This window comes from Penicillium mononematosum, assembly GCF_028829835.1.
Source record: "Penicillium mononematosum strain IBT 11891 chromosome Unknown utg000005l:1.0-9366267.0:1.0-9372171.0, whole genome shotgun sequence".
NCBI lineage: Eukaryota > Fungi > Ascomycota > Eurotiomycetes > Eurotiales > Aspergillaceae > Penicillium > Penicillium mononematosum.
Genome location: NW_026643275.1, coordinates 7,847,641 through 7,864,695, shown reverse-complemented (window position 1 = coordinate 7,864,695; position 17,055 = coordinate 7,847,641). Strand labels below are relative to the sequence as shown.

Genomic DNA, 17,055 nt, shown 5'->3' with positions numbered 1-17,055 from the left:
TCTTTTAGTTGTTGGCCCTCGAATTTTTGGTGACTTCCGGGGATTGGGCGCGTATCGAGAAGATGATCAGACGCTAGCCTGAGCTTTATATAAGGAGAACCACCTGCCCAGGTGGCCACCGTGACGGCTCTAGTTCTGTTTTTATTTTTATTTCCCTCCCATTATTTCTTTTTCCCCTTCCCCCCATATTTCAGTCTGGAAAGACTCCCTTTTTCAAACCAATTCTCCCCTTTGGAATTTATCACTGGGTGGCTGCTAACATGACCATATCGGGGTTGGAGTATATGATCTAACCTGACTCGGGAGACCGTTGGAATGGATCATCGTTTAGATGAACTTACAAAGTCTGAGGGGAAGATGGGGGTTTTATGGGAATTTTCCCTCAGAAAGAGATTTCCATATTGCCTCTGTTTCCTTAATTTTCCCATTATTCCCCCCTATGTGTGCCCTATGCGTGGCCAGTCTCTTTCATATGCAGGTTGAGGCTGGCAACACCCGATCTGAACGAGATAACAACACCAATGAGAAATCCAAACCAACACAAGGGGGGAAAAAGGAAACTGAAAAAAAAAACAGAGAGAAGACTAACGAAAAAGACGAGGAGAAGACCGAAAAAAAAGAAAGCGACTCTAAAAGAAAATTACCCAGTAACACAAGTAACCAGAACAGGTGAGGTGATTCCAAGGTTTTACGAAAGCTCTGAGTCAGTAATTTTTCCCCTTCTTTCTCTCTCCACTTCCCCTTTCATCCCTAACTGAACGGATCTCGTGAATTGGTAAGTTCTATTTGGTTATTGTTTCGTTTCGTTTGCTATTATTTTTTTTCCTTACCGTTCTACTCTTATTTTATTACATGTATTGATATTATTTGGTTGTGGCCACGCACCCCCCCTTTTCCCTTCAAATGTTATGTCCCTCCTGTAACCGTCATTTGTCCGTGGTTTCTGGAGGAGCTTCCATTATTATAATATCTTGGCTCTTTCAAAAGATCAAGACTGAACTTCCTTGTGATTTGCTAACATTTTTAGCCTACCCCAGCTTCTTACCCTTCCCCCCATCCATATCATCTTTAAACGCCTTTGACTCCGTCCTTATCCGTGGTTTGTTGCCTTAGGTTTCAACTCCACGTGACCACACCTGGCCAACCTCTATCCCCTTCATATCCCCCATCTGCCAATTCCGGGAGGCCTCAGTCATCCGTATAAAAAGCGGAATTTAAGTCACTCCAGCCTTATCGGTATGTACCTCATTCCCTCCCCTCCTTTCCCCCCCATATTATCTCCAATATTCCCCTTGTGCCTTCCCTCCCCACCTTCTCTTTGATCGTGTCGCGACCGGGTCTGCGCGCGACTCCAAACATCTCGCCTCCGACGCGTCCACCTGATCGTCCATCATTGGACTAAATCCTATACTTCCTTGATTCCTATATGGCGTATTTTGCACATTGTTAATAATGCATGAGCCAATGTTCGCGTGCTGACTCCGTCCTAGGTAGATGGGTTGGCAAAACCGCTCGACATGAATGCCTGGCTTGCCGACGCCTCGAATATTCCTGGCCAGGATAATGGCGCCTTCCATCCACCCACTATAGATCCCTCTACTGCTTTCCTTCATGGCTCCCCCGCCCCCCAGGATCCATCCCAATTTCAGCGCATGTTCAACAATGGGGTGCCGCGGAACGCTTCGCCAGGCTTCCACAATCCAAACCAAGTGATTCCATCCAAGCGAGCCCGGCCAGAAGATGGCATGCCCATGTCCCCAAGGCCAGCACCCGGCGGCGTGACGGGGTCGCGATCCCAGACCCCCCCACCAGCCATTTCCAGGTTATCAAGGACCGGCCAATGGCACTCCGCAATTCCCGCAACACCCAACTCCGTACCAGCATCTCCAGCAAGGAGCGTCTCCGAATGTAACGCAGTCGCCCATCATGCAGGAATTTGATCAACAAAGCGCTCGCATGGGCACAGCGTCTCCGAGCCCCTTCTCGCCCGCTGGCCCGCACCCTGGACCCCATATGTCTCCATCACAGTCGGATGGCAGTCGCGTGAATACGCCCCAGAACGCCAACTTCATGCAGGCGCAGCAGTTTGGTGGAATGACCTCGGGAGCCCCTCAGCCCTCGATGCAGGCGCCGCAGTTTAGTGGCATGCAACAGGGCTACCATCAAGCTTTAGCGAATCAACAACAGCGGCTGGCTGCCATGCAACAAACACGGATGAATCCCAATCCTGCAATGCCTGGTCGCCCAGTTCCAGGAGGCATGAACCCCATGGGCAATCCTCAGCCCATGGGAGGCATGAGACAAATGCCACCGAACATGCAGTCGAACATGCCGAAACCCAATAACCCAGAAGCATTCTTGCGCTCATTGCACAAATTCATGACAAGCCAGAATCTTCCGTTGGACCAGAATCCTATTGTGTGTGGTCGTCCGATCCACCTTGTTCAGCTCTACGCCACGGTGATGAAGATGGGAGGATCAAAAAAGGTCACAGCGACGAATATGTGGCCAGCAGTTGCACATCAGCTGCAATTCCCCCAGATGCAATACCCCATGGCTGCCCAGGAGATTCAAGCTCAGCACTCCAGGAACCTGGCTCCTTACGAACAAGCTTTCATCAGCTCACAGCAAAAACAAATGGCGGATCAGATGCAGCAGCAGCAACATCAACAGCAGCAACAAGGCGGGATACCGCGGCCGCCTGGTCAATTCCAGTCTCCTTCAGTGAAGCCTAATCCAGGATTTGAGCAAGCTCAGGGAATGGCGCAGTCCCCCCAGAATAACATGCCAGTTCATAATAATGCCCCAGGGAACCCAGTGAATGGGTTCGCCACGCCGACACACGCGCGAAGCCAAAGCAGGCCAGCTCAGGCCGGGCATCGGCCAAGCATCTCAAGGGCGTCGCAACCACCGGTCCCACCTACTGAGCCCGCTACCGGACAGTTCGCAGCTCCTTCCCCGCAATCTGCAAAGGGCGTCACGCCTGTTCCGGGCCCACAGCAGCCAGTACAACAAGAACAAAAGCAAGAGCAACTAGTAAAACGACCCATTGAGGAAACCTTTAAACCTATGGTTCTGGCAGGAAGTCGTTTTCACGGGCCTATCGCCGTTGATGAGATGTACCAGATTGGCGATGATATCTCGAGGCTAAAGCCAGACGTGCCAGGCTTTGCAGAACTAGGAGTTGTTGATATTCACGCGCTGACGATGGCGCTCAAGTCCGGCATCTATGCCGAGATCCGGGTTGCTTTGGATACACTCACCACACTTTCTGGTGAACCATCCGTTCAGATATCATTGGAGAATTGTGATGACTTGGTAGAGAGCCTGATCGACTGTGCTGAAGACCAGGCCGATCTTCTAGCACAACACACTGTGGAAGAGTCGGATACTATGGTCCTACGTTCCTATGATGAAGTCACACGTGACTGCCAGTCTGAGAACACATCGCTTGCAGATGTTCCCGAATTTGGAAGTATCGAGTACGAACTAGACCGGGCCGTCGATCGACTCATCTGTATTACCACCATCCTGCGCAATTTCTCGTTCAGCGAGACGAACTTCCTACCTCTTGGTATCCCTCCTGTCGCTCAGCTGTTTTCCGCCGTCTTTCGTTACATGGGCACTCGCAAGATGTTCTTGCGGACAAGCCACAACACGTTGGACTTTATGAAGGATGCTGTGATCTTGCTGAGTAACTTGGCGCATGTGGTTCAAATCCCCGGCAAGGACGAGGCGCTGAATCTGTTGATTTTCCTTTTGGCGTTCTCGCCCGAACCTGAACCCACATCACCCTCCGGGAAAGTGATGTTCACTGCATTTAACTCTTCGGTTGATCGATACACCCCAGCTGCTGTTGATGGGCTTGCCAAAATGTTGGCAAGAGATGACCCGAACCGAACTTACTTCAAAGCCATATTCTCTGGCGATGGGTCTGCACCACCGCAACCGGAGTTATTAACACGCGCGTTTGGCCTTGCCATCTCCTGTGTCCCCGACAAAAAGCCCATGGCCGTCGTGGATGCACGCAAAGTGTTCCTGATGCAAGGTCTTTTGTCAGCTGATGTTCTCACCACATTCGCCGATGGCCCTCTTGCCAAAGCATGGCTCGAGTCAGTCGACGGGTTCGCCGTCCATCTCCTGCGACTTTCCTGCGCACTGTGCACAGAACGCATCCCGCAGATCAACATGCGACAAAGAAGTCAGGCCGAAGCCGATGCGTATGCCTTCAGTTCGATTGTCAATCGAGGACTAGGGATTCTACGCCGACTCGCCGAAAAATCAAAGCAAGTCGACAACACCTCCCCTCTCAACATCCCGTCCGGAATCCTTCCCAGAAAAGAAAGCCTGCTAGGTGCACTGCTCCTCCCCAACATCGACGGTGGTGTTGTTCGCCAGCTCCTCACATATGCTCGGTTGGCGGAGTAAATGATGTCTGCATGAACTTTCAATTGCGCTGGTGACAAGTTGGTTTCGTACAAGTCCCGCCTCGGGGGAATCGGATCCTCTTCCACTTAGCATATACGACAATCTTGATTTTCTCTCATGTCATTTGTACTCATGTTCGACTGTCAGTCTTTCTATTCTTAACTTTTGGGCGCTGGTGGGTGATGGGGATTTTACTTTTTGTTCTCGTGAGATAGCGTTCTGTTCTGCTTAGGTGTACAATGCTCAAAATACCCTCGATGCAAATCGAGAGATACTTGCATCATGACCAATTTTCCTTTGCTTCCATTTAGAGTCGTAAATATCAAATTAATGGCTTACCACAGACTAGGACTTGGACTCGGCCACATCCAAGCATCTAACAGAAATACAAGAGGGCAAGAAAGCCCTCTCAGTTCCGTCCGCATGGCGAAGTAATTGGAATCTAGAGGTCTTGAAACAGGTCTGCCAGTGACCTACACTTTCCAACAGACAGGACCATATATACTGCGCACCTACAGGTTTCCTGGATGATTTCCTAAATGGAAATGCCATGTGGTCATTCAATATCAAAGCACTAGCACCCATCGAGTCGTCGAAAATGTACAGATTGGAAGTGTTACAGGTAGAGAGAGAAGCAAGGAAACAAGAACGCAAAAAGCAGGTGGACGCCAGAAGACACGACCGGAAAGATAAGACACAAACACCAAAGAAAGAGGAAAAGAAGGGGAAGGAAAACAACCCGCAACGAGATTAAGGTATGCACCGAGAGAAGGGGGAGAGAGATCAAGGAAATAGATATGACCCATCCACATCAGGGACCACCGTGAGCGTTCGTTTCTTTCTTTCTCCCTTGTTTTCGACGTGATGTGATTTTTGCTCTCTCCGATAAGTATGTTCTAGCATACCCCTCGCAATAGGGGTATGATGATGCTTTTGGGGTGAATCTTGGGGTCATTCGAATGGTTCCGATGAGCTCTTCAATCGCAGGCGTATGGGATAAGATTGAGATATTAGAGAAGAAAAACAATTAGAATCTCCGCTCCTGGAGGAAGTTCACAATCTCGGGTTTGCGCCAGCCCTGTATGAAAGATATCAATTTCCGTTGCATGATAATCAATTGCACTGTAGAAGACAGCATACCTTGACAATGATGTGGCCAGTGAGTCGGTTAAGAGTAACGTCAGGGTTAGGCTTATTTCCGTCAACAACTCCCAGGCAGAAGCCAGGTCGTTGCGGAGCGCGTCCAGATCGCCCTCGGTCTTCTGGAGCTTGGTGAGTTGCTTGGTGCCGCCGGCCTTTGTGACGACGTAGACAGGCAATTGGTTGGAGGCAGTGCGACGGACGAAATAGGGAAGGTTGGTGAGCTGCAGGGGGGGATTGGGTTTCTTGTCTGATTTGGATGGGGATGAGGTCGCCGATGGGGTAGATTGTTGTTTCAGGGCTTGCGCTTGACGACCGAGATGAGCGAGGAAGGTACGGCTTTGGCGGGTAGGGAGAGTAGGGTGAGAGAATTGAGGACGATCTGAGAAATAGGGTTAGCTATGCGCTCTTTGCTCCGAGACGAAACCAACACAGCATAGATGCATGTTTTTCCTTTCTCTTTCTTGTCCGTTGGTTACAAGATAGTGCAAGACCCGAGGGTTCGGCTTTGCTCTTGTAGTTCACAAGAGATCAGGAGACCAATATAGAATTGGACGAGAGGTAACTTACGTGAAGCTTGCAATTTTGCCTGAGGACATAATGTGGAAAATGAACTACATCTCTGAACGGAAGCCACGGACTGTGTAGAGTTGACGCGAAGAGAAATGGCCGTTACCTGCTTTCGCATAGCCGAGGACGGGCCCGAGTGTAGAAGAGACGGCATTTCTCACGTTCTAGAGGACCAAGAGAAAGGTCCTGGTTGGAGAAAATGGGAATATCAAGGCAAAGACTGGTGAGATCAGAGAGCGACATCTGATGCTCCTCTGCTCAGATTTTCTGCCACCGCTTTTCCAACACCCACTTCCAAAAAGGGTTTAGGGCCACCGACGCCCGCACAATCTGCAAATTCTCCATTGATCGCGGTTGGCCTTTGTTATCCCCCTCTAGACCTTTAGCCCCCTCCTGCCATCTTTTGAGATCCAATATGGCAGACAACGCCCCCCCTACCGCTGAGACCTTGCTCAGCGGCGCTGCTGCTCACACGCCCAAGACCGCCGAGGATATCGCATCCCAGCATGATTTGCTGCCCCGACTCATCCCCTACCTCGACCGTCACTTGGTCTTCCCCCTGCTCGAATTCAGCGCTACCGGCGATGAGGAGGACAAGGAAATCACCCGGGCGAAGTACGAGCTCCTGAAGCACACCAACATGACCGACTACGTCGCCAACCTGTGGCAGGAGATCAACAATTCCGACACCATTCCCGACGAGTTTGTGAAGAAGCGCGAGGAGGTTCTGGCCAAGCTACAGCACTACCAGGATCAGAGTGAGAAGATTACCGAATTGTTGCAGGATGAGGAGGTCGTGGGCAACCTGCGAAGCGACAAGGCCGCCAACTTGCGGTTCCTCGAGGAGCAGCACGGTGTCACCAACGAGATGGTCAACTCTCTCCACGACTACGGACGGTTCCAGTACAGCTGCGGCAGCTACGGAAATGCCGCTGAGCTGCTTTACCAGTTCCGTGTTCTGTCCACCGACAACGACAAGGTTGCCGCCGCCACATGGGGTAAGCTCGCATCAGAGATCTTGACCACCAACTGGGAGGGTGCGATGGAGGAGGTTCAGAAGGTCAAGGACTCAATTGAGACTCGTCTGTTCAACAACCCCATGGGTCAGCTCACCAACCGCTCTTGGCTCATTCACTGGTCGCTGTTCCCCTTCTTCAACCACGACCCCGCTCGCGACGTCCTCACCGACCTCTTCTTCTCCCCCGCCTACATCAACACCATCCAGACCAGCTGCCCTTGGGTTTTGCGGTACCTCGCCGCCGCTGTCATCACCAACCGCAGCCGCCCCCACAAGCACTCCGGTGTCTACCAGAAGCAATTGAAGGATCTGATCCGCGTTGTGCGCCAGGAGGACTACGAGTACACCGACCCCGTCACCGACTTTGTCAAGGCCCTTTACGTCGATTTCGATTTCGAGGAAGCACAGAAGAAGCTCGGTGAGGCAGAGGATGTGCTGCGCAGCGATTTCTTCCTTGTGTCGGCCGCCGACGCTTTCGTCGACGCTGCCCGTCATCTCATCTCCGAGAGCTACTGCAAGATCCACCAGCGTATTGATATCAAGTAAGTTTTGTTTATATTTGGAAATTGCAATGAACAACAGACTAACGGTTGTTCTTTTTTTACTAGGGACCTGTCCGCTCGCCTCGGTCTGAACCAGGATGAGGGTGAGAAGTGGATTGTCAACCTTATTCGCGACACCCGGGTTGACGCCAAGATCGATTACAAGGAGGGCACTGTTATCATGAACCACCCCCCTCAGTCGGTTTACCAGCAAGTCATCGAGAAGACCAAGGGTGCCTTCTTCCGCACACAAGTCTTGAGCTCGGCTGTTGCAAAATAAAAACACCATGACCTTGATGTTGAAAACTGAACTTTTCTCTGTTATGTGATTTCCAACTTGTTTCTGCCTACCCCCCCATTTTTTAGTGATCTCCCCGTGTATGTCACAACACGGTTGTTTGGGGACTCCATGCAGAGTGGCATCCGGCTGGCGTTTTTTTTGGGGGTCCACACTTATTTCTTTACCTCTTTAGTCTTGCAGTTCTTATGCACACTCTCTCCCCATATTTTCACTTCCCGTGTCGGATATTTTGCTTGACCTCTTTATGTATTGGCCATTTCTGATGGAGGTTTGGAGGGGGTCCCCAAAAGCAGCCAGAGAATCATGGCGCCCCTGATCTTTGGAAGGGGAAAAAAGATGAGAGATGGAGATATGATGTTGTAGACTCTTTGATCTTAGGGTCTGATTTATCTATGCTGTTACGAATGGTCTATAGAGATGAGTGAAAGATGATGTCTTTTTGACAATACCCCTTATTCCAACCTATACTTGTTCTTAAGCTAGGATTATACTCGGTTATAATGGTATCTCCTAACTATCATAATCAGCTTGGACATATCGATTCCGTTTGGCGTAGTAGCATAAGGCTGCCTCTTCCAGCATAGCCTCTACGTGGTTAAATCCCCTCGCCTTATTTCCTCCCAAGTCCTAAAAGATCAGTCCAGCTTATAATTTGATCTAGGCCAACATCTAAACCAAGATTTTATAACAAAATCAGATGGCATTATAACACACCAACAGGCATTCAACACCACGAGAAATAAGAGAGAAGGGTATATCAGAATGAGACAAAAGGCACACGTTCCTATCAGCTCAAAACAGGGCTACCGCTATTGCCCACAAGAGCCACTTCCATCCCAGGACTGCTGTTCTTTTCTTTCCCCTGGTTCGTCCGGGTGGGCTTTTGTAATCCAAGGATTCCACCTGGGCAACGGAGTCAGGCTTGGATATCCATGTGGCCAATGTCTCTGCAATCCACGAGATACTCCGGGGCACGAAGAACGTAGTTTCAAGAAAAAACGGCCAAAGGGAGCAGTATCAGGCGACTATACAGGAAAGTCCTTCCTCGTAATGTTGCTGGCCGACGGAATCCCAGGACGGATCCAAGGGCTGGAAAGGAAGCACCGAGTCCAATGGATAGAAGCAAGGAAACAAATAGGCCTCAACGACCGCCTCGCGAGTCTGGTTCACGCCTGCGTGCTCCGGGTTGACTAATAGGGATGATTTCATTGATGTACGGCTCAGACTGGGTTACCGAGTTGTCGCTGCTGGAGCTAGAAGTTGAGACGCCGCTGCTGTTGTGGGCCATGCGAGTAGCTTCCTGCTTCTCGTACTCTCGGGACATTACCGCGAGATCATCAATTTGTTCCTGTCCGGAGCAGTTAGTGATGTGTAACGTTTGGTTCTCTTTCTCTTTCTCCGGCTTCAATTCATGTTTAATAAAGATGGGGGAACAAACCCGCGTGAGTGGCACACCGTTGATGAGGTACCCTTCGCGTCCCTACAATTATATCTGGTTAGCATGGGTTATATAGAGGGCGTAGTGGAAGCAATTGCAAGACATACTTGGTAGCTGTAGGGTCTAACTGTTGCACTTGGTCCAAGGAAGTACTGGATATGGCCGAGGACAATATGTCGGGACAGCCCGTACCCGGGAAGCCAGTATTGCTGGACGGGAGACATCGTAAGCCTAAGAGGTGAGGCGTCGAGGCGAGGCGAAGGAAGAGCTAGGGTCTGATGTCAGTCGACACCGACACAAACGGTCCGTGCCTGGAAGCTCTTTGTGGGACTTTTGGCACAGCTCTGAAGGACGAGGCATGGGTATAAATAGGTGGGTTGGTACCCTGGTTCATCAAATAAAAGTCCCACCAGAGATGGAGACGAATAAGGCAAATCTCAATCGGGAATGCACTAATCTCCAGTCCCGATCCTTCGGAGAATATGGTCTCACAACAGGTCAACGGCAGAGGGGACCGCGCATCCCCCTTCCACAGCACGATCCACAAGGTCGACTGCACACAGGCAAATGAAACCAACCGGCTACCCACGAATGCGGGAACTCTCGAGCGAGTCTCCACGGAAGACAGCAAGAAGAAAGGGGGAGTAGCGGGAAACCACCAGAAACGGCCCAGATCCTGTGCCCTCGCCTTCGAGAGGAGAGTTCATGTCGGAACGTTCGGGGGCCGGAGGACAAGAGAACCATCCGCCTCACTTTATCAGCCAACGAGATTCAACCCTTCTTTTTTCCTTTGATGTATATCAAATTGGAGCTCCTGACCGCCGAAATGAAACGGGATCATAGTCTGCCCACTTTACCATTTCCTACTACCGAGGACCCGGTCTTGGATGAAAGTGAGGCTTGCATGGAGGAGCATCGGCCTCGAATCAATCCCAGGGCGCATGGAATTGGAGAATTCTCCTAAAAAAGAGTGGACAGTGCACCTGTAGGAATATTTGGAAGCGGAAGGAAATGAGTTCTGACGTCGCCGTTTCTCTCACCGCAGATTCCCAAACCTATGCAGCGCCAAATTGGCTCTTGATGCGGTGGTGTCGTGGCACCACGGATTGTGGCCTTGGGATTGCGGGGGCAACTGAGCTGCAGCGAGGACATCTGCAGCTCTCGCTTTTAGGGCATGGTCTCGCTCTAAGGGCTTGAATTCTGAATTTGCCAAGATCATATTGTATATGTGGTCGAAACATATACCAGATGGAGACGAGTTTATGTGCGGGAATGATTGGAGGCCCTCTTTCAAGGAGATATATCAGTCGGGTCCAATATCATTTGGCCAAGGATTAGTGTGCGTTGTATCTCCGATCGACCGAGATGTGATCCAAGAGGTTCATCACAGAGGTTAGTCAGGGTGTGATAAAATATGAATGGACGCATTCATGTCCGTTAGCCTGGATGCTCTACATGGGGTTCAAACCAATCTTAGTCCACAAGGCTAACGCTTCATGTAATATTCTCTAGTCTTTTCATAATTCGTCCGACATGAGCGAAAACAAAATATCTCGCATCGACATCGCCTTTACTGCGGAGGCACATATGGGGTCACCAACATCTCACTGAACTTCTCCAACTTCTCCTTCCCGCGCACTTCCTCAACAAGCATTGGCATGCGGACCACATTGAAATCCTCATAGAGCTCCTCGATCTGATCAAGGTACTTCTTCTGCATCTTTCTCCGGGCAGTGCACTGTTCGCAGTCGCTTGCTTCTTTGGGGAACAGAAGCTGGTTGACAACGATTGAGTGGGTGTCGATGTTGTAGCTGGTCAATTCTTGGATCATACGTTCCGTCTCGTAGAGTGACAAGAACTCTGCAATGCATACACACACAAAGGTGGTCATGTCTGGGTTCTTGAATTGCGTGTTGACCTCACTAATCGTCTCCCGCAATGACTCCATCTTCTGTAGCAACTCATCCATATTCTGACCGCCAGGTAGACCGCCACGAGCGCCCAGAATTGAGTTGAGCATCGGACCGAACTGGGTGGAAAGCTGGGAGAGCTTGGCTAGCGCTTTCTCGAGCACGGTAGGGAATTGGAGGAATCGAAGGGTGTGGCCGGTCGGCGCGGTATCGAACACGATGACTTCGTAGGAGAGGGACTTGACCTGCTTCAGGACTTCGGCGAAGGACATAGCTTCGTCAACACCGGGAATCTGGAATCACCAAGAGTTAGATTGACACGTAGAGTATAAGGGCGCGACAGCGGCATAAGCACTTACGCTGAACGCAAGATCCTGCATCATGTTTCCCATGCCCAATCCCGCCATGGGATCTTCACCCTGACCATCTCCGGTGGCAAGCAGATCCTGGATGCTCCCATTGGGGTCGATCTCCATCGCGCTCAGGTTTGAGTAGCCATCGATCAAGCGGGCCTCCTTTCCGAACTTCTGACCGAAGGCGTCGCTCAGGTTGTGTGCGGGATCGGTCGAAATAAGCAGAACGGATTTGCGGACTTTGGCCAACTGGATGGCCAGCGAGCAGGAGGTGGTGGTCTTACCCACACCTCCTTTTTCCTCCGACGAAGATCCAGCGGAGAGTGTTTTGGTTGAGGACCGACTGGAGCGTAGGCTCCATGTCGAGATCGTCGCCATGTACCACGGCGGAGGACATTGTGTATGATTTGTTGAAGTTGTACTCCGTAAATGTTGCGAAGTTGGGAAGTTCACTTGCCCCGCAACATCGAACTTTCCGGAAGACAAGACTTTCACAACATCCCCTTGCAACTTTTTCTCTGGTTCTTTTTTATACCTAGGTAATTATAACACCCAATTAGCGTTGCAATATACCTAGGGTCATAGTTACCCATATTCTTCTACTAACTGCAAATTCTATGGCATTTAGAGATCGTTCTCGAACAGAACAATCAGAGTGAAGTTGACAGAGATAATTCTATTTACTACAGATAATCACGAAAAGAAGAATCGGAGAAGCTATACAACATTCATGTGCAAGATGGATCCCAATTGACAGCTGCATGGCACTCTCCGCAGCCATCGGTATCCTCCGATGAATCTTGGATAGGAATAGTTATAGATCTCTCCTCCCAGTATATTCTTCTTTTCTCCCCCTTTTTTCTTTCTTCTTTCCCTATCTTCTATATTTCCCTTTGAATGAATGGACTCCCTTCAAAATAATCAACAACCTGGTCGCACCAACGACCGCCTCGCACTTTATCAGCAACAAATCTCCCCTACCCCGCACACCAAAGACTCAGACCCAATCAAGAAACCAACCATGGCAACCCGCGATCCCATCACCTGCCATTGCCTCAACACTTTATCAGGGACACCCGCAGCCGATCTACCAGTGACCCTGACCCTCCTCTCCAACACGCCAACCGTCCTCAGCGGCACCTCGTTCCGCGCAATCACGAACGCCGACGGCCGCGTCGCCAACTGGACACCAGTCAACACAGGCTCGCCATCGGTCCCTGCTATCTTGGCTGCTCTTCCTGCTGCAGACAGCATGACCAACTGGTCTGTGTGCTTTGACGTCGGCCCCTGGTACGATACCCAGGGTATTGAGAGCTTCTGGCCAGAGGTTGAGGTTAAGTTCACTGTCAAGGGACGTGGCCGCGAGGGTCAGGAGGGCTGGCGCCACTATCATGTTCCTGTTCTCCTGGGTCCTTGGAACTACTCGACTTACCGTGGTTCGTGAAGCTGTGGCGGTATAAGGGATTCCTTTTGAGGATGAGCTGGATATTGTGTAAATATTTCAATCTTGCTAGGGCTTGATGGATAGATGTCAATGGACTATCTCTATTGGAAAGGTGCTGTTTCTTAAGCATGAATCTTGGCTATGGTTTTCATTGCTCAGTTGTCTAAAATATTTGCTTTTCTAGATATATGTAGGCGGGTATGAGCCTGCCTACCTGGGCCGGTGAGGATAACAGCCTCCTACTGATTAGTATCTACAGCTTACTCGTTCTTGGAAAGAGAAGCAGCGCACAGACTACTACAACCACCGTAGATAACTGTGGATACACTGAAGGTCTTGTCAAACCTTGCTCTTTCTATCTTCCATCAATTACACCGCGGAGTAAGTCATCAAGATAGAGTTAATGTAGTCGAATGTTTCACCTAATGCCGGGGATATCTACATTCGATATGAATTCGTTCCCTCGAAAGACATTTGAGCTTTCGAGGTTCTTAAGAATTGACAAGTTGATGCACAATACGTACAAAATCAGGGTTAAAGGATACCAAGACTGTGGGGAAGTAGCTCTCCACAACGGCCCTGCCCTCAAACCGACGAAATCGCCCGGCTACTTTGGGCTAGAACACGCCTTGTTATTGTCGCATTGACGTTCAAATTAAGGTTAATTACTCTGTACGATGTATAAGATCGACTGCACGTTCTCGAGACACTAGTACTAATAGTAGTTCGTCAATACCAAATTATTACTCCGTGCTAGTCTACGGAGTATAAAACTCTCCTTCCACATGGCAGTTGGCCTTTTGCATTAAGATCAGGGGCAATACGGAGTACTATCGTACTTAAATACGAAGTGCCGGACGCGATCTCGAGCTTGTACAGCATACAGTATACGGAGTACTCCGTATGCATACATGTACGCGTCCGAACCCATCTACACGTATGGATACATGTACGGAGTAGGTACTCTGTCGCTGATTAATAATTACCCTGGCCGAGAGGTAACGGTCGTACAAATTTACACATACAGACCTTGGTCAGATACGATACATACCTAGGTATAGAGTCCTTCCCTGTCTCCCATTTGGCATATATGAATATGTCAACATGTACATATGTATAACTACACATACATATCTGCTCTGTACATATCTGAAGATCAAGATATCTTGAATTCCAGTGGCAAGATAGACCCTCGCGTGCCATCGATTGCGTCATCATTTTCACCGCATTCTTCGGGTTAGGTGAAATCCCTCGCCTTGGCACTGGGAAATTATGTTCTTTGATTGGCTAAAAGATCCATATGATCCACAGCGGGAGAGATTTCTGTCGTCACCGTGACATAATGAATATAATACCCGTAGACCTGGATGGGATGACCAACCTTGGAAACCCCCCCGTATCAAAGATGCAAGCATCGACTCTTTTGTGCTCTTGTCCTTGCACCTTTTGTTATTGAACATTTTCTGTCCTTTTCAGCCAGTGAATCACCGTTGGACCAGATTGACTCCGCTCTCCAAACTGACAAACTAAAATTGACCTATTCAATTCTCCACCTTATAGTCAAGGTCCTAGGTAAGGGTTTCTTTATCTTGTAGAATGTCTGAGATGGGGGCCAGGTAATACCTCATTCGGATAGAATAAGGACAACGTAGATATGTATGGATAAATAGAGGATAGAAGAATACATGTACATATGTATGCACCAATAGCAGTATCCGAATATTGTACAAATGTCTCCAGTGGAAACCAAGACCGAACCTGATTCGGTGAAAAGACAGTTACAGTCACGTTATGTTGTATACACCCATAATTTGTGACCCAATTTTATTAAAATTACTGTACGTGACGGTAATTGTGTTTTTTTTCTTCATCTGCCAAAATCCCAAATTCCCTAAATTTCATCATATCCCTCTTCCCCCTACGTCACTCTCTTCCTCTCTCACTCACTCTTACTCCTCGTGAAGCCATTGTTTGTTTGGCTTTGCACATTTTATATCCATATTCGACTACACCAGGTGATGTCTGCTGCGGTCGCCCCAGCCGTATCGACTCTTCGATCAAACATGTCTTCCCCCATGGACTCGAAGAAGGCAGAAAAAGAAGGTTCGTGTCACGCTTTCCCTACATTTTTTTTGGGGCGCATTTTTCTAGTACTTCTGCTTTACAATACTGTGATATTCCCATTATGAATCTTCTTCCCTCATTTTGTGTCCTGCATTATACTTCCAGAAAAGAAAAAAGTCCCCTTTTTGGTTGGGTAATACGCCACTGTCCCCGATCCTTAAATTCCCCTAGTGCTTTGCCGTCGCGATGACTTCACCCACTGGCGTCATTGATTTCCTCCCCACCAACACATGCATCTTCCATGCACAATGAAGCCCCCAACTCGATCCCAAAACCGCAGTGGTACCTATTTGCGATCGCATTAATTCTTGGCGCGTTGCTAACTTGAACTCTCCTGCCAGACTCGCAGGCCGCGCCTTCCCAGAACGACCAGAAACCCAACGTAGAGACTCAGACCTCGTTGGCGCCGCCTCCACGACCGGGTGCGCCTACTGCGTCTGATACTCCGGACTACTTCAATTCCATGCACAATCCCTTTTCGCTAGAGCCCAATCCATTTGAGCAATCGTTCGGAGGCAATCCGGCCGAGACCCCAGGCAAATCACTTCTTCCCTCTGTCGCTTCCCTCACCTCACCGGCCTTGCCTGGAACCAGTTCTTCTGGCGGTTACAATTGGAACAACTCCCTGCGTTCGGGGCCTCTTAGTCCGGCTATGCTCCCAGGGCCCACCGGCCCCAATGACTACTTCGACAGCATCGGTCGCGGCTTCCCTACCCCGAACGAGTCCTCCCTTCGCACCGGACTGACACCTGGCGGTGGAGGCTCTATGTTCCCGGCCCCCAGTCCCAACTCACAAGCTCTCTTACAACAACTTCAGAACGGCGGTGCTACTCCCTCCACTATTGATTTCCACCGCACTGCACTTACAGCAAAGAAGAACAACTCGAATGCTCCTACCTCCAACCCTAACGAGCAGGAACAGGCTGCTGCCAATATGGATGTAAAACCAGCTCGGCCCGCTGACTTCACTCAGCATGATGCAGCTGACGCGGCGAATGGACTGTTCATGCTGGCGAAGGGTGGCCAGGCAAACAATGCGCCAATGAACCATGCCCCAATGCAAAATGATACTCGCGCTGCAGCTGCCCGACGTGTCTCCCAGAACACCAATGGCACCAGTGTTGAGGATGCATCTGACCACGAACCCGCGAAACCCGCTAAGGGCAGGGGTAAAAAGAACACCAAGGCCCCTGCTGCCAATAACCGCCGCAAGGCTGATGACGCCCCGAAGGGATCCAACAAAAGGTCGAAAGCCAACACGGAGATGCCTTCGGATATGGATGATGAGGAGGAGGAGGACGATGATATGAAACAATTCCCCATGGATACCAAGAAGATGACTGATGAGGAGAAAAGACGCAATTTCCTGGAGCGGAATCGGTATGAATGGCCCTTTCTGTATTCAGGAGCTTGGGATGCTAACATTTACACTACAGTGTCGCGGCTTTGAAATGTCGTCAACGCAAGAAGCAGTGGCTGGCTAACCTTCAAAACAAGGTTGAGATCTTCACTCAAGAGAATGACGCCCTCACTGCGACAGTGACTCAGCTGCGTGAAGAGATTGTCAACCTCAAGACTCTCTTGCTCGCACACAAAGATTGTCCGGTCTCCCAGGCCCAGGGGCTCGGCCCCCTCATGATGAACGGCATGTCAGCCGGATACGATCACCACGGGTATAATATGCCGCCCAACATGGGCATGCAACCCGGTGGCATCCCTACACAGGGCATACGCCGGTGAGAAAAACTTGCTTTTTTTTCTCATCTCAAGATGCCTATCTTGCTTTT

General features: G+C 49.9%; 7 protein-coding genes across 7 annotated transcripts; 4 read left to right on the top strand and 3 right to left on the bottom strand.

Moving 5' to 3' along the window:
- Positions 1 to 1,517: 1,517 nt before the first annotated feature.
- N7519_011183 (putative ARID/BRIGHT domain protein (SWI1)) lies at positions 1,518 to 4,428 on the top strand (the record flags this gene model as incomplete). Its single annotated transcript, XM_057297956.1, has 2 exons — positions 1,518 to 1,908; positions 1,967 to 4,428. The coding sequence occupies 2 exons, from the start codon at positions 1,518 to 1,520 to the stop codon at positions 4,426 to 4,428; spliced, it is 2,853 nt and encodes a 950-aa protein (XP_057145838.1).
- A 1,053-nt stretch (positions 4,429 to 5,481) lies between these two features.
- N7519_011182 (mitochondrial 54S ribosomal protein mL49) lies at positions 5,482 to 6,292 on the bottom strand (the record flags this gene model as incomplete). The annotated part of the gene is made up of 3 exons (XM_057297955.1): positions 5,482 to 5,506; positions 5,569 to 5,950; positions 6,139 to 6,292. 3 exons carry the CDS (start codon positions 6,290 to 6,292, stop codon positions 5,482 to 5,484), a joined length of 561 nt encoding a protein of 186 aa, XP_057145837.1.
- Positions 6,293 to 6,553: 261 nt separating this feature from the next.
- On the top strand, positions 6,554 to 7,978 carry N7519_011181 (eukaryotic translation initiation factor 3 subunit E; the record flags this gene model as incomplete). The annotated part of the gene is made up of 2 exons (XM_057297954.1): positions 6,554 to 7,698; positions 7,765 to 7,978. The coding sequence occupies 2 exons, from the start codon at positions 6,554 to 6,556 to the stop codon at positions 7,976 to 7,978; spliced, it is 1,359 nt and encodes a 452-aa protein (XP_057145836.1).
- Positions 7,979 to 9,140: 1,162 nt separating this feature from the next.
- N7519_011180 (uncharacterized protein) lies at positions 9,141 to 9,661 on the bottom strand (the record flags this gene model as incomplete). The annotated part of the gene is made up of 2 exons (XM_057297953.1): positions 9,141 to 9,479; positions 9,545 to 9,661. 2 exons carry the CDS (start codon positions 9,659 to 9,661, stop codon positions 9,141 to 9,143), a joined length of 456 nt encoding a protein of 151 aa, XP_057145835.1.
- Positions 9,662 to 11,007: 1,346 nt separating this feature from the next.
- Positions 11,008 to 12,097, bottom strand: N7519_011179 (ArsA family ATPase; the record flags this gene model as incomplete). Its single annotated transcript, XM_057297952.1, has 3 exons — positions 11,008 to 11,640; positions 11,707 to 11,939; positions 11,989 to 12,097. The coding sequence occupies 3 exons, from the start codon at positions 12,095 to 12,097 to the stop codon at positions 11,008 to 11,010; spliced, it is 975 nt and encodes a 324-aa protein (XP_057145834.1).
- Positions 12,098 to 12,601: 504 nt separating this feature from the next.
- Positions 12,602 to 13,144, top strand: N7519_011178 (hydroxyisourate hydrolase; the record flags this gene model as incomplete). The annotated part of the gene is made up of 1 exon (XM_057297951.1): positions 12,602 to 13,144. One exon carries the CDS (start codon positions 12,602 to 12,604, stop codon positions 13,142 to 13,144), a length of 543 nt encoding a protein of 180 aa, XP_057145833.1.
- Positions 13,145 to 15,498: 2,354 nt separating this feature from the next.
- atfA (bZIP transcription factor atfA) lies at positions 15,499 to 17,008 on the top strand (the record flags this gene model as incomplete). Its single annotated transcript, XM_057297950.1, has 3 exons — positions 15,499 to 15,550; positions 15,610 to 16,648; positions 16,705 to 17,008. The coding sequence occupies 3 exons, from the start codon at positions 15,499 to 15,501 to the stop codon at positions 17,006 to 17,008; spliced, it is 1,395 nt and encodes a 464-aa protein (XP_057145832.1).
- Between the last annotated feature and the right edge of the window lie 47 nt (positions 17,009 to 17,055).